The following is a 26,861-nucleotide window of genomic DNA, read 5'->3' on the forward strand; positions in this document are numbered from 1 at the left end:
GAGATACTGTTTAAATTTTGAAAATCACTCTCTGTTTTACCATGATATAATTATTTTATTTATTTAATTATTAATTAAATAATTAATTAATCAATTTATTCATTTATGAAATACGCTATTTATTTATTCTTTTCCTTCTGCGCTTTAATATTTCTTTTAATGATGAAAAAGAAATGGATAAAACTTTCTTTTCTCTTTTTTGGTTGAAGTAATCTTATTTTAGTTAACAAAACGAAAAAGAAACTCTCAGAATACCTCATTAGTTTCTTTCTATAGTAAAGATAAAAACCGAGGGTTTCCGAATATACACGATAAACGCAAAACACGATAGAGGATAGAACCTGGTAAACTATCTACACGATAAACGCAAAACACGATAAACGGAAAACACGATAGAAAACGCAAAACCTGGTAAACGGAAAACACGATACGATAGGATACGATAGGATACGATAGGATACACGCACGATACGATAGGATACACGCACGATAGGACACGATAGAATTGTAAAGAATAACGATGCGGGTACTGTATACATGTATATACCAATTAAAGTTACACAAGTTCTGTAAATTACACAATTGAAAAGGAACGCGTTATAAAGATGTCAAATTATAAATAATTATTTTCCTGCTAGGAAAGTAATGCCTTTTTTTAAAACTATTGCATCACGGGGCACTCTCGCTACTACTAGACTGATAAACAAAAATTGCGTCAAGAAAACGACGTGGGCCGTTTGGTAAACAAATAACTTTTGACATGAATGACAAGTGACTCTTGAGAAGATTCTTCCTATGTATTTCAATGTATAACCTGGATTCCCTATTGTGACCCCGCTCTACCCCCAGGGATCATGATTTGAACAATTTGGAATCGACACTACCCCCATGATGCTTCCACATAATTTTCAGCTTTTCTGGCCCAGTGGTTCTTGAGACCATTATTTTTTAGAGACCTCACCCCATTTTTGTCTTTTTTTGATTACCCCCCTTGTCATACAGCTTTGCCCTTCTTTTCAAACAATTAAAACTTCCCTTCACCTAAGAATGCTTTGTATCAAGTTTAGTAAAAATTAGCCCAGCGGCTTTTGAAATACAGTTGGAAAATGTGAAAAGTTTACAAATGGACGGACGGACAGCTAGAAGAACGACGGACAACGGGTTGTCAGAAAAGCTCACTTGACCTTTCAGCTCAGGTCAGGTGAGCTAAAAAGGCGAAGATTACAGTGACGATCTCAAGTAATAAGGGTTGTTCGAAAAGTTCGTGGACTTCTGTCATATCTTTTTTTTATTTGACGTAATACGGTATCCAAGTTTGGTAGAAATGCTTTAATAATCAATGAAAATGATTTGTATTAATTTTTTTAAAAGTATCGTAATTTATCCAAAACTTATTCAGATTTAAAAAATGCAAAAATCGGCTCGCGGAGCAAGTCAACATTTAGTAAGTTACAATCAATACACTAAGTAATGTCTGCAATCATATTTTCTGTAAAATGGAGCAAAAACGAAAAACAACCTAGAAATTCAAATTAAAAATTGTAACATCGATTACATGTAGTATTCCTAATTATGTCTTGATATTTGCTTCGTTGAAAAGAAATCAACTTGAGAGAATAGGTAGCCCCGTATTTAAAATGACAAAAACGAAGACTTTAAAAACGTCACGGAGCAGCAGATAACGATGCAATTTTGTGTTTTACCAAGGAAAAATCCTAAATAAACTCTTAAAATGTCGGAGGAATAAAAAAAATATGTCAAAAGCGAGTTGTACACGTATGGACAAAAAGCACAGGCCGTATTTCAGTGACAGAGACTCTGTATCGGTTTAACTGTAAAATTCTGAACAAATACTTTAAAAAGTCGAAACGTCAAGGAAAGCGCTTCAGTGTTGCTTATCCCGTGAAAGCAGAATTAAGGAATAAATGAAATTAAAATCTTAACAAAGGAGATTATACATTGAGAACAATTGTTAAAGAAAATAAATGCCAAGTATTAGAAAAGGGTTTTCAGTTGGTGGGCATTAACTAATACTGTGTGAAATGTATAGTAATAGTATATTTTAAAGAAATTCTTTACGCTATGTTTTGACTTTTCATTGCCGTTAAGTGTGCTCCGCGGGTACAAAATATTTTGATTTTAAAACGAAATAAATTGATTTCTGTTAAATCGAAGGGAATGAAACTTCACACATCAACAGGTCCAGTCCAAAGACAATTTCTACCTACATAGCTATTTATAGCTACATTTGTATTTAAACGTACCCTAAAGTAGCTATTTTTACCTACTTTCTGCTTTACTCGCATTTTGTGGCCAAACGTAGGAACGGTGCAACATGGTGAGCACTGAATTTCTTCATACAGTCACACTGATTATGGATCTGATAAAGATTTTGCCAAAAAATGATTACTTCGTATATAATCAATTTTGCGTAGAGACTAATGTAAAATTGCCACTTCAGGAAGTAATCATTTTTTGGCCAAAATTTGTCGTATTCATAAACAGTGTGACTGTATCAAAAATATGGTATTCACCATGTTGCGCTGTTCATTTTTATGGGCCACAAAATCCAGATAATACAAAAAGTAGGTAAAAATAGCTACTTTGGATAGGTTTAAATACCTGCGTAGCTATTAATAGCTACGTAGGTAGAAATAGTCTTTGGACTTGACCTGGACCTGATCAACAAAACAAATACATGTACATATAATATTGTACTTATTTTAAATTTTTAGTGAGTAATATAACTAAAATTGATATAATCCACGAACATTTCAAACAACCCTCGTACAAACAATCCAAATCTGTTAACAGGGACTGAAAAACCGACCCCAAGAAAATCCAGATGTTGGATCAGACGCATATGAGATATAAGCAAATAAGTACCCTGTGACGAAACATAGTGTCCTTCTGTACATAATTTTGTTTTGTTTGTTTGTTTGTTGTGTATTGTCACTCTAGAGATTTTTTCACTCTTATAGAGACGCCACCACTTGCCGGTGGAGAGCTACAAATCTTGACCTATGCTCGGCATCCAGGGCCATTTAGCAGTGAGGGATCTTTTTCGTGCCAACACCTACTGCGACACGGGACCTCGGTTTATACGGTCTCATCCGAAGGACCGGTCTCCATGTCCCGCAGTGGGATTCGAACCTGCGACTCTAGAGCAGACGCTCTCTTCACTGCGCAACGCAGGTGACATACATGATTTTGCCACCTGCTTTTAAAGTGAATTATGCATTAAGAATTGTTTGCGCATACATACTGTTCGACCTTTAACAAATTCTCAAATAGGGACATACGTCATGCTTCAAATAAATTATCTGCAAATTTAATGAACTATGTACTCCAACTGGTCTTCTGGACTACATATGTAGTTTTGAAAGTAATCTGTTCCGGAAACGTTTTAATTGATAGGTTTTGGACAGTTGGTCCAACATATCTACCTTAAAACGACTATGTGCTTTTACTCAAAACGTACTTTTGATATATCCTACACAAACTGGATTTCTCTAAGATTCATAAAAATCTTTACAGTGATACATTACGTACATTGCCAGGTCCAGAAAAATGCGCTATGAAGATCCTGTCTTTACTCCTTACAAAAACTTCTAACTGTTGAAAAAGTATACATTTCAGACTAACTGTGCATAAGCATAGTGATGTTAATTAGTGAATAACTAACTTCTCATTTGGTATTTACGACCGTTAATGCTGATTTAACGGTCGCAAATTGAGTTTTACCGGTGACGCGTAAGCTGAGCGGGTAAAAGGAATGTTTGCAACCATTAAATCAGCATTAACTGTCGCAAATACCAAATTAGAAGATTAGTTACTCCCATTCTAATGCAATTTCTGCATTTTGTTTGTTGTTTATATACGTCTTATTTTGTAGGGTTTTGATGCATGAAATAAAGTAAGGAGCATTGTGTTTTGCGTCGCTCTATCATTTTGTCACAATAAAAGTGTTTCATTCTCGTTAATGTTCGTTGTATTGCTTCAAACATCAGTGCATTTTCTTCGTCCTGAGCACTTTTGGGGGCCAGCAATTGAGATTTTTTTTAAAAATTGAACTTCCTGTCTTTCAAACTGAAGAAATCTCATGTTGATATTTTGGAACATGCACCTGTGACATCAGTCTGGGATGTTATTGGTTTTACTATTTAGTAAAGTATTACAAAATTCAGTATGTCTGCTTCTTTTCTGATGGCAATGGACAAAGATATCCATGCTTACTTTAATATCATCATTCAAAGCATTTTTGTTGCTGTACATATTAGATAAAAGCATGCTAACCGCTTTTCAGTTCTTTCAGTACTTTGATTTCCCAAAACATTGAAGTAGAATATACTGATGTAAATAACTCTGTTTATTCCTTTTTTATCCCCGAACATTGTTGATCTGGTCACAAAACATGCATATATATTTTATATACATATTATCATTTGCAAATGTTTATAACTCAACACAGAAAAAGAGTCTGAGAATTTCTTTGAGAATTTCTTTCATTATATAACTGTATAATTTATAATTATTTCATGAATTAATTATTATTTATAATTACATGTAGCAATAAATACAAAAAAAAAAAAAACCAACAACTTCAAAACAGGACTACCTTTACACTTTCGGAACACTGCTTCGGAAATCAGTTCCTTTTTTAGTTTTTTTTTTTTTTTAAATTTTTGTATCTGCAATAACAATGTAAATTAGACAAAAAATTGTTGAATCATGAAATTACTTCAGGAAATCAATTAGTCGCATTAAATGACGCTTAGATAGCACCGAATTACATTCGTATATGGTAAATTTTAATCAGATGTTTCGTAATAATGTACGTCTTTTTTTCAATTTTTTTACTAATATTAATGTAACCACTTTTGATTCAGTTGCTATCGGGAAAGTTTTAACATAACACATACCAGTTAGTCATTGCAAAAACGAGTTCGAATCATAATTATTTTTTGCGTATGATACGCAAGCACTCTATCAAATACGTTGCACAATTATATAATTGTATATAAAACGATGTTTGGAGTGGTGTAGATAACGGAATGGTAAATTCCATTGACAATTAGAGAGAGAGAGAGAGAGAGAGATTCATTATGCATCACACTATTCATATTAAAATAGGAAACAAATATATTTAAGCTGTGCAAGAAACTTGATTTTTAAATACCCTTTCTTAAAAATCATATCATTTGACATTTGTATCGAATGAAACATGTATTGACCTGATTCTACAGTCACGTAGCTTTCATTATTCAAATTAATTACTTTCAAACTGTTACATCAATGCAATATCATTGTATAGTCAATGCTTATATATGTATGAAATAAACAACAGATATCATATATCTAACAGATAAACTTCTTTCTAGGTTGATGCCGTTATGAATTGTGGACGAAAAACCTGACTTAAGATAAACCATGTATCAGTTAATAAATTATCAAATTATTACTTACACTTGTTCCTCTGTTTAATGAATATATACTGTAATATACATGTAAACTTGTTATTATTGCAGCAATGAATAATGGAGTCATTTTTCAAAGTATTTACCCTAGGCTAAAAGTTGATAGATGTCATTTTGCCGTTTTAATTTTCTGTCAAAATATGATGATGAATATTTAGTTAGAATCAACTTACGATTATATTTTGAAACTAAGAATTGATAGAAATTTTAAAACATTTTCAATTCTTTATCTAAAAATAAGTTTCACTCAGTTTCTTATAAATTGAGCTAGTGTTTGTCCTTGTTATATAGAAAATTGGACATGACCTCCATATTGTACTCATAAATGCATTTATCACGTAACATTCCAATGATACGACCAAACTAATATAAATTACATACGTTAGAGAGTTGGGTACATTATGTCATTTCAAAATGTATTAAAATCATGTTATAAAGTGAAATCTTTGCAGAAATAAATTCAGTGTTGCTGAGTTAAAATATGTAAAAATTATTTGACCCATGCTATTAATAATTTACTTTTTCATCACTCCCCGATTTTTGTGTCAATAACATGACCAAACCAAAAAACTGCCCACCAATAAAGAGCTGCTTAATACACAAGTACCATGCATACCAATCATATGGAGCGAAGGGACAGGAACATGTAAAAGAGTGTAACCAACATCTAATGTAGTTGAAATTGATGTTCCAGGCGTGGATTGTGCCAAGTATAGCCCTGAACTTGCTGTCAACTCTGTTTGAGCCTCCTGTTCAACGGAAGTTGATTGAACCTGGGTTGGTAGTAATTGTACATCCTGCGGAAACTGACGCCTGGGAATTCACTGTGGCCCTACTTTTAGATTCATTTTCTGGCTTCTTTGAGACGATCGTTGATAACTGGGCCATTCTTCTGTATTTTCATTCAAAGGACGACAACACAGTTGTAAACAACATGTCATCTATTCATTGTCATCTGAAGGGTGACAACAGTTGTCGCCCTGCACGCGAGGGAGACATCACGAATTGTCTGACCTCACGTGACAAGATCTAAACCAATGTGATTGACTGTATAATTCTGAAGGATAATAATGTCATTTAATGACTGATTTTCGGGAGTTTTAAAAAGCCCCGAAATTTTAAACTTTCAAAAAAATACACAGCATGTAAATTTAAGATCACTTATCTGAAATTATTTTTCTACTTGTTTCTTAAATAAGCTACCTCTTCTTACATTTCAGAGCAATAGAAATGTTATTAGACTATGTTTTTAATGCCTTTGTTAATGAACACTAATTGCTCATTAAAACATTTTTTAAACTTCAATAGAAATGATTTCTTAAATGAAATGCAGTTATTCTCTTTTTAATTAGTAAAAAAATAAAGCACCGTGATTGAAAAGATGTTAAAGAGCATTTGCAAATTATACATTAACGTTTTATTCTAACGCCATACATTTGTATAATTCATGTCTTTATGGTATCGTTGACTTGGTTTTGAAACATTGATGAGGACTAATTGCTCACAAAATCTTAATAGAGAAATAAAGTGCACTTGCTTGCATCAAATGCCCTCCTTTTTTATTCAGTTAATTTGCTAACAAAACACAATAGTTAAAGAGAATTAATTCATATCCATTTATTTCCAATGTTGTATTTGTTTTTTTTTTCAAAATCATTTTCTTAAGTTAAGACGCTTTACTTTAAAGAAAAAAATATTTACCTATAGAATAAGTGCATTATACATGTAACTAGAGAAAAAATTTGCTGTTATATTCAAGTCATTCAAAATAGTTCAATACAGTGAACTTTGATTTACAGTGAAGCATTGACTTAAAATGCAATGAGCATTCTTGTTGCAAGATGTATGTGTGCTGCATTAAAACTAAGACACAACTATTACATTACTAGTATTATATACAGAAACGCAAAGGAAACGCAGCATCTGATTTTAAAGGGGAAATTATACGAAGGTTGTCCTAAAATTCTTGGACAAATACTTAATTTTTAAAATAAAGTCCGCAATGACAAACCTGAACGGTATTATCTTTATATAGACCATGAATTATTAAATACACAAAAAATGAAAACAATGCACACTATATTACGCCATTAAAGGTGTAAAAACTTTGTATATTGAAGCCAAATGGATCAATCTGACGGAACGCTAACTTCATGAAAACGTCAAAAATATGGATTTTGAATTTTTATCACATTTTATGAACAAACGTTAATTTTCTTTCTGATGCTACACTGCCGATTTCGTGCATTAATTTATATGTTTAGACCATGATTGATTTAAATTTTAAAAATTAATAATATACACGAAAATTTACGAGTGTCATCAATACATACGCCTGGTGTACACAGACTGCACAATCCAGTCCGACAGCGAGATTAATAACAACGTCATGAATAAAACCCTAGTCACATTTCCAAAAACGATTAACGGCCGAAGGTTTTTGAAGGAAAAATGAGATTCTTCGGGTGACAGTCGACAGTTCGTCGCCCGTTGTCTTGCCTTATTTTGGCCTCCTTTTCTTGCCAGCCGACCAATTTTGTGTCCATCGGTCTACGTTATATTTTTTTCTGCGTCGGTGGCCGATTTCTTCAATTGAAGTTATCCATCGACCAACCCTCGATCATCCTCCGACCATCGGCGGTCAGTTTATTAAGTTCGTACGTTCGTACGTCGTTCGACAATAAGGGTGTCCAAAATTTCGGCCGACGGTTAAAAACAAACTGTAGCTCAGAGCTCGATGATCGGGCGACGATTGGCCAATTTGTAAATATTTAACTGTTAAAGATACATCACACAAACAACATTTTGAAGCATGGATTGATGTATATTTTTTTGAAGGGAAGTAACATAAATAATTGATCTTTAAGATATAAAGAAATAATAAGGATTCCTTGCTGCTTAGATATGCACCATTTCTCGTTTTTTAATGCAATTCTATACAAAATTTTGCACACATTTTCAACATTGAGTCTCAATCTTACAAAATTCTGCCAGTTTGCCTTGCAAACATTACTCACGTTACTTATCTGAGTATAGAATCTATGAAAAATATTGCTCATTTCTAAAGAAAAAAAATATGTTTTGTGTTATTTATCCAAGTCATCGGTGTTCATATGAATTAATGTGACTGCTCCGTGTCGCAGGATATTCATGTTGGCCGATCACGTTGTTTCACCCGACAAAACCAGAAAAATTAAGTCGCCCGACCATCGGCTTAAATGTGACCTAGGCATAAGGATATCCTCTTTTCGTCAAATAACAGTGATTTTCCATTTCTTGTAGCATCTTTTAAATTTTACTCTCCGTGGAGAAATCGTATACTGCTGTAACACATCGACAGACTAATTATATTCCGATAATGTTAAGTTGGCTGAATAAATATTTTGTGTCTGACGTCGTTTCAACTATATGTAACCATAATTAAATGATTAAACATTTCCCATAAGGATGGCGGACGTCTCTTATTTTTCTTTAATCATTTTTGAAACATACTTCATTATCTGAAAGACGGACTTTTAAAAATGACATAGAATACTTATTTCTTTCACGAAGATTTCGATATAGATGAACCTATTGCAACTTTTTCAAGCAGTAATTGTTGTGAATGGCAGCCTTAAATACTGACATTGAATGGCTTGAAGGAGGCGTTTAACAGTCATGTATTACTTTCAAAATTTAAAGTTTTAAAATTATAAAGTTAAGCCTAGACATATTTTTGAAAATCATTAGTTAAAAAGTTCTTATGCTTGTAGACTATTGTATGTTGAGTTTCTTTAACGTTTCAGTATCAGCATCTTACCAAATGCTGTAATCTTTAAGACAGACTTAAAAATTGCTAAACATGCATATTTCAGCATAGATAATCAAATACCCTTGTCCATGACATTATATGCGCGGCCTTTCCAAATACTTGTACATTGTAAAACTATACAGAAATCGTTAAAAATAAGGTTAAATAAAATTGGAATATATTTTTTAACTTGTGATTTCTTAGTGTCATTATATTTGATTAATTATGTGACAATGATTGCTACACTTGATAATATCATGCAGAACCCCACCAGTACGCTCGTTTAAAGGACAAATTCTGTGTGTAGGAATGATACATTTAACTTGGTAATTCTGGGATAGATGAGTTCGATGCTGATTTATTAAGGTCAGATGAGACGTTCCTCAATATCTGTTTAGTATATCTTCGTAATGTATGAAATATATTTAAATTTTATAGTTACATTCTGATTTCTTAACCAAATTCTAAACGTCGTTGAAAATTCAAACACTAAAAAAATTTAGAATTGGAAATTCGATCTCATGACCTCGTGATCACATAGCCAGCGCACTTCCGAGTGAGCCACTGTGAATTGTGATGCTTGTATGTAATTGTATGTAAATTTTATGATATCCGTATTATGACTTTGATTTAATACATATTTCTACTCGGTTCGCCTAAACCGACACATGATATAAAAACTCTAATGTAGATCTTAGGTATCACGAGTTTCAAGAGTTTAGGACTAAAGACACTGCATTTTTAGGACTATGTCTCAGAAGGAGTTCCATGGGTAAAAAATGGAAGAATTTTCAATAACATCACATTATCTTTCTTTATTCGGCACTCGAGCAAATAATGTCATTTAATGACTAATATTTTAGGAAATTTAAAAATCTCTGGAATTCTTAACTTTCATAAAAAATAAACGGCATGTATGATGAGGATTACTCAGCTGAAAAGTATTTTCTAATTGTTTTGTTAATTAGCTAGTAGTTTTACTTACTTTTCCGAGCAATAAGAATATCAACGAGCTATGGTATTTTAAATCTCTTGTTGATGTAGACTAATAAATCATTAAAACATTATCATACTTCAATAGAAATGATTGTTTACATGAAACGCACTTATTCTCTTTTACATAGTTGTTAAATAAATCATCATGATTGAACAGATGTTAAAGAGCATTTTACAAATTAAACATTAACGTTTTATTCTAACGTCATACATTTGTATTATTCCTCTTTTACGGTAAACCTTTTCATAAGTTGAACCTTGCCGTCCGTGAAGAAAAACAAATTCATAAACTATAGAAGACATGCATCCTAACATGAGAAAAAGAAAACATTTGCTATAATATTGAAGTCATTCATCAACCCTAACAAAAATGTACTACAGTTAAATATAATGAACATGAAACTTGACTAAGAATCTACTGTTTTCACCAAACAGAACAAGACGCACACGAAGAATATCCAGTCGGAAGAAGATACTCACTCCTCTGTGGCACCAGAGAAAATCCGTATATTAGTGAAAGAAAACGATTCACAATTTCAATAAACTGAGCTGTGGGAACAAATGCCCCAAGTCCAACTTCTACCTTGGCAACAGATTCAGTCCAATGTTTTTACACATTTCACCAATTTTTTCAGAGCAACGATAAACCAGTTGAACAATACAGAGGATTCACAACGGGCTTAATCGACCAACTGGGAATGCTTACTCCTGTAAGACACCTGATACATTCTTTGGTGTTTTCAGGTGTTTCTTGTTTGCCTTGTTCACGTTTTCAAATTATTTTGCAGATTAATTATCATTGTACAATAGAAGTGTCTAAATAAATCGATTTTTTGCAATGACATACTCCCTATGTATCATGCCAACTTTTTACATATAACCCCCCCCCCCCCCCCCAAAAAAAAAAAAACAAAAAAACATTAAGGAATTTTAAAAGTACTCCGAACCTGATAAAATCTTGCAAATGAATTAATTATGTCTACCAATATTTAATGTACTTGACCCGATTTTATTCAAACTGTGGTCTATCAAATGAAATTATAGCAAAAATTAAATAGTAAAATATAAATAGGTTCTCAGCACTTCTCACGATGTACATATGGTGTTGATAAGAATTATAATTAAAACTTACATTTTTGACATGATTATGTCCTTGCGATATTGAAATTTCTTAATGACCTTAATACTGCACGTTAATTTGCGAAAACTATGTCATTCCAATATCAAGTGACAAGTCGAAATAAAAAATCAGAAACTCCTCAACATGTAGATTTGAGCCAAATTACATTTTTCTGATATCAGTAAAGTACTTAAAATGAATTCCCCATCCTTGAAAAGAATGTATTTTTCATCAAGAAAATTTTTCGATATTTCCATTTTCAACTTAACTGTGAACTTCAAAGTACAGAAATCGATCTCGTTTTGATTCTTTCAGAAAGTAGTTTCATGACTAGTGAAACATTGTCTTAATAAATTTTATGATATTATCGCTTTTATCTCTTAAATGATAACAATATCGATGAATTCATAATAAACAAAAAAAAAAAATTATTTTATATTATTTTGCATGTTTAATAAAAACGTTCTGAAATAATTAAGTTTTAGAGTGCATTCAGTCTATTCCAAATATACAAGCACATCTTTAATAACACCAAACATTCAAAATTCTTACAAATAATAGACTTAATTGCTAATAATTTTACTAAACTCTATTTTGTCTATATAATCACAGTCCTAGTTTATGTAGAGCTTCTGTACACTTCCATTGCAGCATAATGTAATGGCTGATCATAATTTAAGTCAGTTTCTTTGCCTAACCATAATCACACTCTTTCGTAAAGCTTCATCATCCGCCAGTATCTTCCATACCATATATTGACCGCCAATCACTGCAGACTTGGCGTACCTTCCGTTAAGGTTTGAGCGGAAACAGTCTTTGTACCACCAGGCGCCTTTAAACATTTGAGCACAATTACGACTTTCCAAGTCGTTGTCCTGGTCATGTGTACTAAATTTCATACCATTATGAACAAAACCGTCACCTGTAATACAGTATACTAGTAATTGACAATTAAATATACTATTTATATATAGAATATTTATCATAACAAAGTAATCGCCAAAATAGTTATCGTTGCTCGGATCTGTTTTTGGATATTGATAATATATCAATGATATATTTTGCATTACAGCAAAAACACTTTCGAAATTATGTTTGATGTGTATACGGTGAGTATGTTAATTTAAAACTCGGTTCCGCAATCTATTTGAAAAACACTTATTTGTATTTTCGTCACTCTTCTTGGCTAGTTAATTAATCGTATCAATAAAGGAAGGGATACTTCATATGATTGCTGGGTCGAACTACTTATTTATTGCTTTAAATGGTTAGAGGAGACTGTTGCTGTTCCTGAGAAATGTAGTTTATAAATAGTTGTTTTATGTTTCAATATTTCTCATAGTGTACTAAAAATGAAGATAGGATAAAGTGTATGTTGTGAAGAACGATAAGAAGATTGCAAGACTGAGTATTATGAACAAAATACATATGATATCTAGTTTTAATTATTACAAGCCAGTGACCCTTTGAACAAAAATTCTTTATACTAAGCTAAAATTTTCACAATCTTGTAAGTTTTTGTCTAAAAAGATATTTATTTTCTACAATATTATTTATGTTGTTTTTAAGGGACAATGTCTATTGGAGATGGCGCACAATCATACATTTTCCATTTTCAATCTGTGCCACTTCCAACTACACTACAATGTCTTTACCCCCCCCCGCCCCCCATTTCTATAGTCATGCAAACACGTATTTTCACAAACCTTTGAGGTTTTAAAACGTTACGGTGTTATTCATTTTTTTAAATTTTAATATATGCTGATGGTTTAAAATTAAACCATAAACAAACACACTTGTGTCGATTGGAATCTTAAATATATTGAAAAAAAGAAATAAAGATGAAAGAGATCTCAGCTCATGCTTTAGAGCACAGGGGCATTAAGTAAGCCTTCAGAAGGATGCTGTTTAAAAATCAAGTGTTTGTGTCCTTTCTTAAGACTCCTATGTATTGTTTCAGATCTGAAAAAAGGCAAGGGCTTGCCCTGGGATGTAGCTTGCGATATTGTCTCATCCAAGAAAAGTTTATAACTCTCATCACTCAGCACTAAAGAAATTTGGCATGAAAAATGGAGATGACAAAAAACAACATTCAAGCTCAAAGTCCACTATGAACAATACAAATCCGAAACAGAGCAAACCTATTCCACCAAAAACATCAGAGGTGAGATCAGGTGCAGATCTCAATACTCACCCGCTGTCCCGTTATATCCAGATACTGTCACTGTGTATTTATTGTCTTCATCTCCGATGTAAAATGTGGTGTACACAGCATAGGCATGTTGCCCGTTATATCGCTCAACATCAACTCGAAGTTCTTGCTTTTTATCCTTCGTTAAGGTGTGGATTGCATCATTCCCTATATTTATGAATTAATTTCAAATTCACAGAAATATAAAAAATAATTTCAAATCTACAGATGAGGCTGCGTGGGGCGCAAGCGCTTCAAATTAAAGCTTGAGTTTTTCATTAAGATTGTTTTATTCATATTTATTTATATATATAACTCTTAATATATATAATATTCATACCTATCCAATAATTTTTAGTGGCATTTCCAAATCCGTGTTTATACTCTATCCATGTCCTGTAAAAATCGACGTCACCATCTAGTCTTTTTTGAATTACCTGTAATCAATAATAATTTTTATTTATACTGTTTCGTAAAAAAACATGAACAACTATAATTTATTCTCCTCAACTATATGTAAAGATTGAAGTCATCATATTTGTCAGTATGTACCATTATATATAGATATAAAACAAAACTGAATAACATAGAATTGTTTGAACAGTTAGAAATGTAAATGTTAAGAAACTACTGCAAATTAAAATCAAAAATTTGTAGGTAGATTTTTTTTGTTTTAACTCTGTCAAGTACAGTTAAATCCACAATTTGAGGATTAAAATTCTGCTGTCCTTTGTTATGTTAAAAATCATCCCTGAATGTAAGTCCGAAATATCTAACGTTTTGAAGACTCCTATAAGACTTTGATATTTGACGTGCTGGGAAAACATCAGAACCAGCGTTATAACAAAAACTGGAAAATTGCCGCCTCCAACCGGAGGCGGCAATTTTGGGTTGATTTTCATACCTTGGAAGCAGAATTAAATGTCAAATTCATACCTTATCAGTATAATAGTACAATCAATTTTGTACTCACAAAAAACGTTTTTATGGTTCCTTTATAAAATATACTATCCGATGGAAACATGTTATCTGACTGTCTAGATTTGTTTTAATTTCTGACATTTTAAGTCCTCTATCAAAATATTGAGTGATGTTTTCATTTCCCTATATATTGATGAGAAGCGTTGTACTATTGATAAAATGTGAATTCGGCATTTCACTCGGTTCGCAAGTATTTAAAAACAATTTCCAGTTTTCATAATGGCGGTGATTCTGACGTTTTTCTGTTACGAAAAATATCAAAAAGCTCAAGGGAATGTAAGATATTTAGGACTACCTAATGTTTGGTAAATACTATAATTAAGGAATGAAACTTACTTTCACCCTTGTTATAGGATATAACGCAAAGCAGTTTATAAAGAAGCAAAAAAGTTATTAACATATTGCATATCGTATAAAATAGGTAAATATGATTAAGCTTTATTCCTTATAATTCAAATTCAGCGTAGTAAATAAGGGATTTTTCCTCCAAAAATGGTCTTAAAAGGTAACGTCAATTGCAGTGTACGTTACGTAGGCAAAGTATATTATTATACGATATAAAATAAATAGTTTATCAAATCAAATGACGTATTACAACTAAATTTATATTATTCAAGTATAATGCAGTTTCTCGATTACCATTCCTTATTCAGGTTTTAATTTTGCGGGACAAGTTCACGTCCAACAGTCATAATGTTATTATGATATAGCTTTGGTTAATTTGTTTTCATGATAAGCTATCATAACATCTGTAGCTGTGTTAGATTTCTTACATTTAAAGTTGAAAAACATAATAAAAGGATTATTTTTTATTTTTCAGTAATGTATCAAAAACTAAAACATTCCTCACCGTCCACCCTCCTCCATCTGTCGTCATGTCACAGAAGACCTCTCTCCGGGTGTCAGCGTAAATAACGTACACTCCATCTTGCCCTTCTTTGCTTGGGTCTCTTTTCATTATATCAGAACAGTCTTTATATATGTTCTCTATTCAATGTAAAAATAAAGTAAAAGAAACTGAACAATAAATTTCATTAAACTTGCTCTTTTTTCACATGTGCTCTTTATACATGGCACAATAGATAACCCTCACTGATCAGTTACTGTGAGTTGAAAAAATAAGTCTAAATTTCAAGCCCTTCAACGACTGAATGTGTGCAAATTTCTCAAACTGGATGTTTTACAAAGACAAAATCAAGCAATCCTTCTCATTTAATAAAATTAGTACTTGTGATACGAGGATCATTCAAAAAGTTCGTAGACTTTTGTTCTAACTTTTTTATCTGACGTCATATTATATCCAAATTTGGTACACATATTTTAATAACAAATTCGAATAAATCAAGTAAAAGAATGGAATATATCTTAAAATTTATAAAAATTATCAAAGATATAGAACAGCAAAAATGGGGTCACGGAGCAACGTCAAAATTGATTAATTTACTAATTTTCACTTTATACTATCTCTAGTCTTACCTCTAATAAATGGAGCTGAAACAAAATCAGATTCATAAGTTTGAATAAAGTCTTGCTATATTACTTAAAATGCTATCAGGTAATGTAATATATCGCTCCGTTTGAAAGATATCCGTTTCTAAATACATTTGAACTTGATTAAAAAAGGCAAAAAAGCATGACGTTGGAGGACGTCACGGAGCAGCGAGTAGCAAAAAATGCTTTGAATTCGGGAAACTTCTTTAACAGACCTTAAAAAATTCTGTATTAACCAGGAAATATATGAAAAATAAGCCGTATATTTAAAATGTATTGAAAATACAATTTTTGAGTGGTAAATTGTTTGAATCGGACGATAGATGGTCTGCAAAGAAACAGGCAAAATTTAAAGAAATCTTGTCAAAAGAGTTGGAACGTCATTAACGCGATGTGCGCTTCAGTGTTACGGAGGTAATGGAATTGCGAGGTAAAAAAATTGAAAACATTAAGAATCTAGTTCAAGCTATTTGCACAATTATTAGCAAACTAGAAGTCAAGTGTTTAAGATATGTTTTGAATGGAGAGGCCGCTACAAAACGCATATGAAATTAAAAAAGCATCTCTAGTAATTTTGAGAAACTTTCTCAACGTTGTTTTTGACGTTATAATGTTGATTAACCGCGCTCCGTGGTAACAAAAGATGACTTCACACTTCGATAAAACAAATGTTTTATTTACGAAAATGTGTTGATCTATAATCCTGTTATAATAATGTGACGATGAGGGACAATGTCTACGTATTTTTTGAATGACACTCGTAGACTTAAGAAGACAGAATGGTCCTTAAGCATTATTAAATAAATATTGTTAAACTCAACTAAAAAGACATTTCCTACAATGTAATTGAAGTAATTTCCTTACCTTTTAAAACAGGTACACATTTACCGCTAATACAAATGGCATCATCAGTACAGATGTTGTTTAAGCAATTGCCCGCCAAGTGCTAAATATAAAATCCATTCAGAGTCCTGATTTGTATAATAATATATTAATTTCAATTAGATTCATTTGAATGAAAATATTTCAAGATCTTTTTCTTACCACTGGAAAATGTTCTCGTTCTACATGAAAGGTTTGGCCCGTAGTCATTAGACTGCTGTTATACTTGGTAACAAATCTTGTGTTAAGCCGGCATATCTTTTCTTCTGGTATCCAATCCACTGAGCCACACAACTTAAACTTGAAACAAATCATCATGCACATTGCATTGTCAGTATTTCTCAAAAGGTTAAAACCTGGAAAAGATGAATTTTCATAATTGCTAACGATCAAGGTTTTTGGGTCAAATGGTTCGAAGCACTGTGAGTAGCATGTCTGTAACAGAGCTAGAACGTGTCCAAAGCGGTAGAGACTGATCATCTTAAGACTTGCAAACAGTTTTATAACTAAATGTTTGTCAAATCGGTGGGTTCTTCCATAACGAGTTACTGCTTCTATATTATATTCATTTCTGTAACCTATATACCAGTCGTTAAGGTTTGACTATTTATTATTGATGAGTTTTCACGTGATCCTGTCTATGTTAGTATGGCTCAATAGTTACGATATTGTTGATTTACAATTTTTTTTAATATTTGATTAAAAAAAATGAGTATACTTAAAAACAGTTGGTAAAGGTAGAAAAAGGGGGACGGTTGAGGCTTCACATCTTTTTTTTCAATGATTAATTGATCTATGACGTAGGTTTTATGTGTATAAGACCAATATCGATACATGTATGTAGGCCTTTCAACTAATTTTTCAAGTTGCACATATGGTAAAAAACATTGCATAGATAGATTTATAGGTATATGAAATTATCAAAAAAGATAATAACTTATGCATACATTTAATTACATCATTAAAAAGTTTAATTATTTATAACTGACTTTTCCGATGTTGTGTTTTAAGGATAGGTAACTCAGGTGTGAAAAATGACCAACTTAGTGCCGATTTATGAGTTATCGTTTATATGAATGACATAAAGGCTGCTTCAGAATTGGTATTGTTACATGTATGTACACAGAAGGGTTTCTTACATTGTTTTGTACACACAGGCACGTAGCATCGTTTTTGAAAGTGGGGGGGCCAACCTGAGAAATTTTTTTTTCTCACCTGAAAAAGTTGACAAGCAAAAAAAAAAAAAAAAAAAAAAAAAAAGGGGAAAATTAAAATTTGCCCAAACTCGAAAAACCTATTTCGTGGGGGGGGGGGGGGGGGGGGGGGTTAGTGACCAACTTTTTCAAAGCCAACTTACTATCACTCCCAATTTTTTATTTACTATAGTAAAGGTTATGTTGGGGGAAAAAGTGGGGAGGCCAGGCCCCCCCACGCCCCCCGGATACTACGTCCCTGACACAAATGAGTGTTGACCATAAGAAATAGAATGCCTTCACTCTACTGAAATAACAGGGTCAAATGAATGGGGAAAAGACTATTTTCAATATTTTTAACTCTCTTTGACGATTATTATGAAGAAGAAAATTTAATCTCATGTTTTTTATGTGCGCGCTTTTTCGATTCCTTTGTAAATATATACCCTAAAATCTTGAAAATAAGACGGATATAATAATTAGCTGGTTTTGAAAATAAGCCACCTATTTCTTGCATTAAAAATTACTCGAAAATAAGCCAGTTTTGAAAATAAGCCGGTCCTGACAATGCCATTTAGGAAAGATGTTAAACATTTGACGAGTGAAAACTTTGACGTTTTTTATACTGTGCAAAATAAAACTGAGTTATCTTACTTTAATTCATTTAACCTTTACCAGTCTCTGCATACGACATAGAACTAAGTCTGTAGGTACTAATGAACTTATGTAAAATTACTAATAAAGGGTAGTTTTTAAAGTTTATTTTTTTTACCAGTAAGCATGTTACGTTTGCTAAAAAAAACTTCATTGCGGAACCAGGTAACATAGTGATTTTTTTATGATATTGTCAGAAGCAATAATTGTCTCATCTAGACCTGTACAAGCTAACAATGTGTTTAAAGTTGTTATAATTAAATAAGTAAATGGATAAAGGAAGTTTTTGTTTGTAAAGCATTTAACTGTCAGGTAATACTGCCCGAGGTAAGAAACCTGCTGATCGGCAGGGCTAGGTAGTAATTACATTTCAATTTACCGTAACTGAGTTGTATAAATATGTGTTTGTTTGACTAATTTATCAAGTGATTCAATTGCAAGCGGATATGCTATTTATGTTCATAAATAATTTTATGCCCATTTCTTGTGTATTGAAAGTGGGACAAGCGAGATAACTCTAATACTTTTGTTCGGTCTTGTTTTTGGAACAGCCTCAGTATATGATTGAGTACAATCAGTGGTAGCGCCATATTTGTATGGAAATACAATTTTATTTTTGAACAAGCAAGTTGGCTTACAGCGTGTCCAGTGCACAGTTAATACATTTGATGGACTTCTCGTGGTGTGATCTTTTGGATTTCCAAGGAATTCAGCACATTTGTAAGTCAGTGTTAAAAGACGAGACTTGAAATTCGGTCCTGGTACACGTGGAAGGCCTACGTGCGTTCCGATTTTTCATCATTCGTAACCTGTGTTGTCCCAACGATCATTGTTTTGTACTGTGTTCTTCCTTCATCAAGATGTCTGTATTAATATTTGGTGACTCACACATTCAACGCTTATATCATTATGCGAGGAATCAGAGACAACTTTGAAACAATTATATTTAATGTACAAAATGTAGCGATCTCGGTCATTGGGATTAGTGGGGACAGAATAGGTCGAAGTATGGACATTAGAGTGCTAGAAGAGGAGATTCAAAGGAACCGACCACAGAAGCTAACTTTACATATTGCGGGAAACGATATCGATCAGCCGCAGGCCGATGAGGATTCGGTTAGGGAGATTGTGTCAAAAATAATGGCAGCATGTGACTTGTTTTTAAACCGGTATCATTTAAATAAGATATATGTGTGTCAGTCGTTACCAAGATATTCCACCAGACACTGCCGAGTTGTTTTAACGTTATATAATAAGTAAATAGTCTTGGCAAATCAACTTTTAAAAGAAGAAGTTAAAAACAGAAGGCAGGTTGTGTACTGGAAGTTAAAGGGCTTGAAGAACTCTGTAGTGAATAACTTTTGTGATTAGGGCAATCAGGGGTGCTGTGATACATAGTACAAGTGATAGCTAGATAAATAGTTTGTATGTCATTTAGCCATATAACAATTATGGTTAATTTGCATCTTAAGTTTATGAAACAGGCAATACATCTATATGTACCTTAGCCTTAGTACCCTAGTGACTTAGAACATCTTACAAAACGGGTATTAATGATTTAAAAAAAAAAAGCTTATTATGCATATATGACACAATGTTATACTTTCAGCAGTTTTCTGTTTAATCACATATTAGATGCATTGTAGAGAGCCAGTCCAAGAGTGGGAAATACAGAAAGGGACCCTTGTGATCAAGCATTTATTTTTACTTAGAACAGTAAGTCTGGAAACTTTTTCTACTGCATGAGTTGCAGAAGAGCCTGTGATAATTTGCCACATGTTCAAGTATGAGTGGTAATTTTGCCACATTACTGAACAATTAGTGGTATTTTAATGTATTACTGAATCTTGATAATTTTATCAAGTTACAAATGCGATAATTCTATCGCTATGCTTTAAAATAAGTGATAATTTTATCACGTCTTGATCAGTGCTGAATCTTGATAATTCTATCAAGTTATAAATGCGATAATTCTATTGCAATTAGTGATAATTTTATCACGTCTTCAATAGTGCTGAATCTTGATAATTCTATCAAGTTACAAATGCGATAATTCTATCGCTATGCTTTACAATTAGTGATAATTTTATCACGTCTTGATCAGTGCTGAATCTTGATAATTCTATCAAGTTATAAATGCGATAACTCTATCGCAATTAGTGATAATTTTATCACGTCTTCAATAGTGCTGAATCTTGATAATTCTATCAAGTTACAAATGCGATAATTCTATCGCTATGCTTTACAATTAGTGATAATTTTATCACGTCTTGATCAGTGCTGAATCTTGATAATTCTATCAAGTTATAAATGCGATAATTCTATCGCTATGCTTCACTAGGGATAGTGAATTAATTAGTGATATTGCAATGGTTTCTTGATACATTGTGTAGCTATATTTCACTAGTGCACTGTAATTATACAGATTGTTTTAAGATTTAAACAATAATTGGTATAAAGAACTACCCTAGAGTCAGGTCTAATGGGTAATTTTATCCTATTGCCTGATATGGACTAATATTTGGATGAGTAAATCAACAATAATTTTGCCACATTAATCAAAAGCTGATCATTTTATCAGTCATAGATAGGTTGAATTCTTGACATGATTTGTATAAATTAGGCATACATGCTAACATCCATTTACAGAGATGAGTACCGGTAATAGGCCTACAGACTATGGGGTGGTTACAAAGCCAGTTAATTTACAACAAGAGGAAGTCGCAAGTGACACTCCAACAAGCAACAATCATTCAAGCCAATTAGAAGATGGCAATTTTACCAAGTAATTCAGGTACTAATAAACAAACAGCATCTAAGGAGTTATCGCTTAGCGCAGGGGTTAAGAATCCCAGTATCATTAAGCCATTGGGTCTCGGTGTAGATTCTAAGATAAAAAGCAAAATCTGGGGAAATGAATTTGTTGATTTGGAAATTTGTTAGGAATCAAAAATAAGAATAATTATAAAGGCTTTGAAATCAGTGAAATCTTAGAAGGGGAGTGTGAAATAAAGCCCAAAAAGCAAACATTAAATTCAGAAATCCATAGTGAGGCATTGGCTATCAGTTTGGGTAAATCCAAAGTAGGTCTAAATTCTGGGTTTCTGGTATTCATAATCAATTCAAATCTGTTCAATATCAGGAGGTAGAAGATGCAGTAGGTTGAATGCGCATATATGAGAAAAATTGCGGGTTGTTTAAATTGGATATTCAGAATGCATATAAAATTGTTCCAATACATTGTTCAGATTGGGAATTGTTGGGTTTTACTTTAGAAAATGAATACTATTTTGACAAAACTCTCCCTATGTGACTTAATTTTTCTTGTCAGTTATTTGAAGAATTCAGTACTGCAGTACATTGGGTATGTGAAAACAAGTTAGGCTTACATGGGAGACTAGTTCATGTTTTTGTTCAAGGATATTGGTATTCCAATTAAGGAGTTAAAAACTGTCCTTCCCTGTGCTTCGCTTATATGTTTGGGTATTGAGTTGGATTCTATTTTGATGGAGTCATGTTTAGCACAAGACAAGTTAACTAAAGCTAGACACCTAATACAAATTCACAAGTCTAAAAAATCTATAACATTACTAGAGTTACAGTCTGTAATAGGTCTGTTAAACTTCGCCTGTTCAGTGGTCATTCCAGGACGCCCATTTCCTAGGCGGCTAATTGATCTGTTAATTGAGTTAACTCAACCTTTTCATCATAGGAGATTGAATAAGGAAGCTCGAGCGGATTTAAATGCTTGGGGATTGTTTTTGGAGCATTTCAATGGCAAGTCACTGTTTTCATCAGAGCAATGGGACAATTCTGACTCATTACAATTGTATATGGATACAAGTAACATTGGTTTCTGTGGTTATTTACGAAATCAGTATTTTAGTGGTATATGGCCTAAAACCTGGAAAACCTATCATATTACAATAAAAGGAGTTATTTCCCAGTGTACTTGCAGTTCAGCTTTGGGCAGATCAGTTTGAAAATTGATGTGTTATTATTAAAAATTTTTTCACAGATAATGATGCTGTTGTGCACATCATCAACAAACAAACCTAAAGTAAAGACAAATGGTTCTTGTTTGTCGTTTAGTAGTGCAATATTTTAAACACAATATTTTATTTCAAGGAAGGCATGTATCGAGTTTAGATAATGTTTTAGCTGATCATCTTTCTCGCCAGCAGATTCCACAGTCCCTACAAAAAATTTCCTACAACAACCCTGTAGCATGCCATAACAACGAGGACAATCTCAAAGTTTAGAATCAATAGCTTCAGATCTAATAAATCAGTCATTAGCAGCATCAACTCATAATACTTATCAAAGGGCAATTGAATATTGCCATTGTTTGGTGTCATCATTTTGCTTTGCCAAGGAAAGGTGTACCAGCAAAAGCAGAAGCTTAAGATATCATTTTGTTTATAGCTTATTGTTACTGGCAACCTATGTTTCAGCATTAAGTATTCAACATAAGATAAGGAATATGAAAGGCCCAACTTTTAGTGAAAAAATGTTTACAAGGTTACAAGAATAAGACAAGCTTAGTGGACCCTAGGTTACCTATAACACCAATCATTCTTAAACAGCTGATGGCTTCTTTACAATATACTACAAGTTTATATTTTGTACAGGTATTTATGAAAAGTGTGTATTTAGTGGCATTTCACTGTTTTCTTAGGATTGTAATTTACAGCTTCAAAAGACAGAAATTGTCATTTATTGACAATACAGTCTGTACATTTTTTTTTAGAAAATACTTCAGACTGCCCAGTAGGGTTGGAGTTGACTATGAAAACTTTCAAACATGGTAAAGGTCAAATGTGAAAAATGACAGCAAAGATAACACAATATGTCCTGTTCAGGCCCTATGGACATATTTTCAATTACGAAAACCAACTTCTGGTCCTCCTTTTACTTTCATGGATGGGTCACCGGTGTCACGGAAATATTGTACAGATCAGTTATGTTTGCCATTAAATTGGTGTGGGTTAGATTGTAAATGATATAAAGGTCACAGCTTTAGAATCAGAGCAGCAACAACGGCTTTTTCCAGTGGAGTTCTAGAGCAAAAAATTAAATCAATGGGGCGGTGGTCATTAGACGCTTTCAAAAAGTACATTCGAATCCCCTTTGTAAACCTTTGACTGCTCACGAGGTGAGGTTGAGGTAAAGAGTTATGACCATGGTGACAAGAGCATCTGGTCAGATTATAATTCATGACATTTCAAATCTACTCTGAGTTGAGTTCCTATAAAATTGTGAGTAATTTGTTAACTTGTTTGGTTGATTGCAATCAAGTGTTTTAATTACTGGTGTCACAAAATTATACCCAATCATGGTGACAAGAGCATCTGGTCAGATTATATTTCATGACATTTCAAATCTACTTTGAGTTGAGGTTGAGGTAATGAGTTATGACCATGGTGACAAGAGCATCTGGTCAGATTATAATTCATGACATTTCAAATCTACTCTGAGTTGAGTTCCTATAAAATAGTGAGTAATTTGTTAACTTGTTTGGTTGATTGCAATCAAGTGTTTTAATTACTAGTGTCACAAAATTATACCCAATCATGGTGACAAGAGCATCTGGTCAGATTATATTTCATGACATTTCAAATCTACTTTGAGTTGAGTTCCTATAAAATAGTGAGTAATTTGTTAACTTGTTTGGTTGATTGCAATCAAGTGTTTTAATTACTGGTGTCACAAAATTATACCCAATCATGGTGACAAGAGCATCTGGTCAGATTATAATTCATGACATTTCAAATCTACTTTGAGTTGAGTTCCTATAACATGTATAAAATAGTGAGTAATTTATTTGGTTGATGTCAATCAAGTGTGTTAATTATTGGTGTCACAAATTATACCCAATCATGGTGACAAGAGCATCTGATTGTAAAATAAATATCAAACCAGTAATAGAGAATATGAGGGTTTGGACAATTGTCAAAATATGTGAACAAGTGTGACACATTATCTGTTTCAGGAAAGAGGACATTGGCTTAGAAAAACAGTTTCAACCATGATGACAGGAGCATCTGGTTGTATCGAGTAGTAAAGTTTTGATGTAATTATGCATCTACAACTGTGACACATTATCTGTTTCAGGAAAGAGGACATTGGCTTAGAAAAACATTTTCAACCATGATGACAGGAGCATCTGGTTGTATCAAGAAGTAGTAAAGTTTTGACGTAATTATGCATCTAACAAAGTTTGTGTACAATGCATAATAATATGGTATTGTTTACAAGAGTTGAAATACTTTCTTTGTATGTTGGTAATGTGTTATTTTTCATTGTTTGTATCCGGTTTGTATGAATTTTAGGGATACTTCTATTGTAGTAAGATTAAGACTCGCACTAGGGTTGGGTGGGGATTACTGCTGATGACAGTTCAGATCTGCCTGTCATTGGCAGTAAGTGGCATTTTTACCTTACCCCACCTTTGATGTAAAAATTTTATACAGTAATGTTTTGATCTATTTCGAAGTTGCATGTAGTGATATTGGTATCACTGCAAGGTTTATAAATGTAAATCTATCAAACTACATTTTCATTTTTGTAATAGTTTTACAAAATTGTCATTTGGTAATAAATGACCTTTTTCAACTTCAAACGGTGTTGTGTTGGTATCAGATAGTATAATATTACATCAAACAGAGCAACCTTTAGTGCGAGTATCAGGAAGATGGGCATAAATGCTATTTATGTTCATAAATAATTTTATGCCCATTTCTTGTGTATTGAAAGTGGGACAAGCGAGATAACTCTAATACTTTTGTTCGGTCTTGTTTTTGGAACAGCCTCAGTATATGATTGAGTACAATCAGTGGCAGCGCCATATTTGTATGGAAATACAATTTTATTTTTGAACAACCCTCCCACCTCTCCCCAATAGTTAAAAAATTATAGTGTTCTTAATTGATGTGAATAATTTGACAATATTTTTCCATATTTCTTTTTTCAGTAGGTAAGGCATTTTTACCTTACCCCACCTTTGATGTAAAAATTTTATACAGTAATGTTTTGATCTATTTCGAAGTTGCATGTAGTGATATTGGTTTCACTGCAAGGTTTATAAATGTAAATCTATCAAACTACATTTTCATTTTTGTAATAGTTTTACAAAATTGTCATTGGGTAATAAATGACCTTTTTCAACTTCAAACGGTGTTGTGTTGGTATCAGATAGTATAATATTACATCAAACAGAGCAACCTTTAGTGCGAGTATCAGGAAGATGGGCATAAATATCTTATATAGTAATTTTACTTTTTTAACAAGTTTATATTTCATGTAAATTTATATGTTGTAAACATTGAAATTATCTTTTCGGGATCGGCATTCTCAAAATATAAAGTAGACGATTGAACGTACACCGGGGAACGCCAACATTGAATAAAAACTCTGACAAGCTAAAGTCATTCGTCAATGTTTCCTCCGTCAAACTCTCCACTTTTAAAGTATTTTTTCTACACGCAAGATACTGAACATAGTATTATTGTAATTATTTTATTTTATTATATTCATGATTTCTTTAAATTTAAGCAGTTAAGATCGAACAAGTTGTTCTTATTCTATCGATTACACTTTATTCAATGATTGTATTGAAAATAAACCATGATTGTACTCTCTTACCAGTTTTTTGCATTGAAAATGAGCCGTAATTTGAAAATAAGCCGGTCTTGAAAATAAGCTCCCACTTTCTTACCAAAACTTAAAATAAGCCGCGGCTTATTTTCAAGATTTTAGGGTATATTTTTACAAGTATATGCAGTAATTGATCATCTTACTTGTGTTACTAAGCACGAAGGGGAACGACCGAGTATAAAAATTTGATTAGGTTAGAACTAAGAAGGAGGGCTGATTTCACTTTTTACTTTAATTAAAACTTTTAATTATATGTAGTGAAATGGTGTCCGCAACTACAGTAAATAAGTTTAACATTTGTGCTAAATTTTAAAACCACTGGATTCTACTGAGAGCAAAGAAACACTTGGGAAATGCTAAAAACTGCCTTGCGTGTAAACAGTTAGATACTCCGAGCCTGCTCTCAACATGTTTCAGCTGTGAGTTATTG

The 26,861-nt window shown here is 32.6% G+C and overlaps 1 protein-coding gene and 1 long non-coding RNA gene across 4 annotated transcripts; one reads left to right on the plus strand and one right to left on the minus strand.

The window, feature by feature from the left end:
- Positions 1-11,921: 11,921 nt before the first annotated feature.
- LOC134231796 (fibrinogen-like protein A) lies at positions 11,922-17,600 on the minus strand. The gene is made up of 6 exons (XM_062713767.1): positions 17,091-17,600; positions 16,911-16,992; positions 15,406-15,542; positions 13,915-14,011; positions 13,578-13,742; positions 11,922-12,305 (listed from the first exon to the last, which is right to left on the minus strand). Exons 1-6 carry the CDS (start codon positions 17,406-17,408, stop codon positions 12,064-12,066), a joined length of 1,041 nt encoding a protein of 346 aa, XP_062569751.1. The 5' UTR covers positions 17,409-17,600; the 3' UTR covers positions 11,922-12,063.
- Positions 17,601-19,354: 1,754 nt separating this feature from the next.
- LOC134231792 (uncharacterized) lies at positions 19,355-25,397 on the plus strand. Of its 3 annotated transcripts, none has more exons than XR_009984624.1 (4): positions 19,355-19,495; positions 20,422-20,491; positions 21,425-21,569; positions 24,890-25,397. It is a non-coding gene; the product is annotated as an uncharacterized LOC134231792 (long non-coding RNA). The 3 variants fall into 3 exon arrangements; XR_009984625.1 differs by lacking the exon at positions 24,890-25,397 and adding an exon at positions 24,768-24,830; XR_009984626.1 differs by lacking the exon at positions 19,355-19,495 and adding an exon at positions 19,680-20,322.
- Positions 25,398-26,861: the final 1,464 nt, after the last annotated feature.

Source organism: Saccostrea cucullata, unplaced genomic scaffold (assembly GCF_032062105.1).
Source record: "Saccostrea cucullata isolate Sc308-1 unplaced genomic scaffold, CSIRO_AGI_Scuc_v1 ctg8097, whole genome shotgun sequence".
NCBI classification, from domain to species: domain Eukaryota; kingdom Metazoa; phylum Mollusca; class Bivalvia; order Ostreida; family Ostreidae; genus Saccostrea; species Saccostrea cuccullata.

What these genes read in the sequence shown, in the direction of transcription:
- LOC134231796 (XM_062713767.1), bottom strand. Translation starts at nt 17,408, where the DNA reads ATGATCAGTCTCTACCGCTTTGGACACGTTCTAGCTCTGTTACAGACA. An exon ending in AACGAGAACATTTTCCAGTG is followed by an intron (nt 16,993 to 17,090) that starts GTAAGAAAAAGA and finishes TTTTATATTTAG; the next exon opens with CACTTGGCGGGCAATTGCTT. An exon ending in TGGATATAACGGGACAGCGG is followed by an intron (nt 12,306 to 13,577) that starts GTGAGTATTGAG and finishes ACTGTATTACAG; the next exon opens with GTGACGGTTTTGTTCATAAT.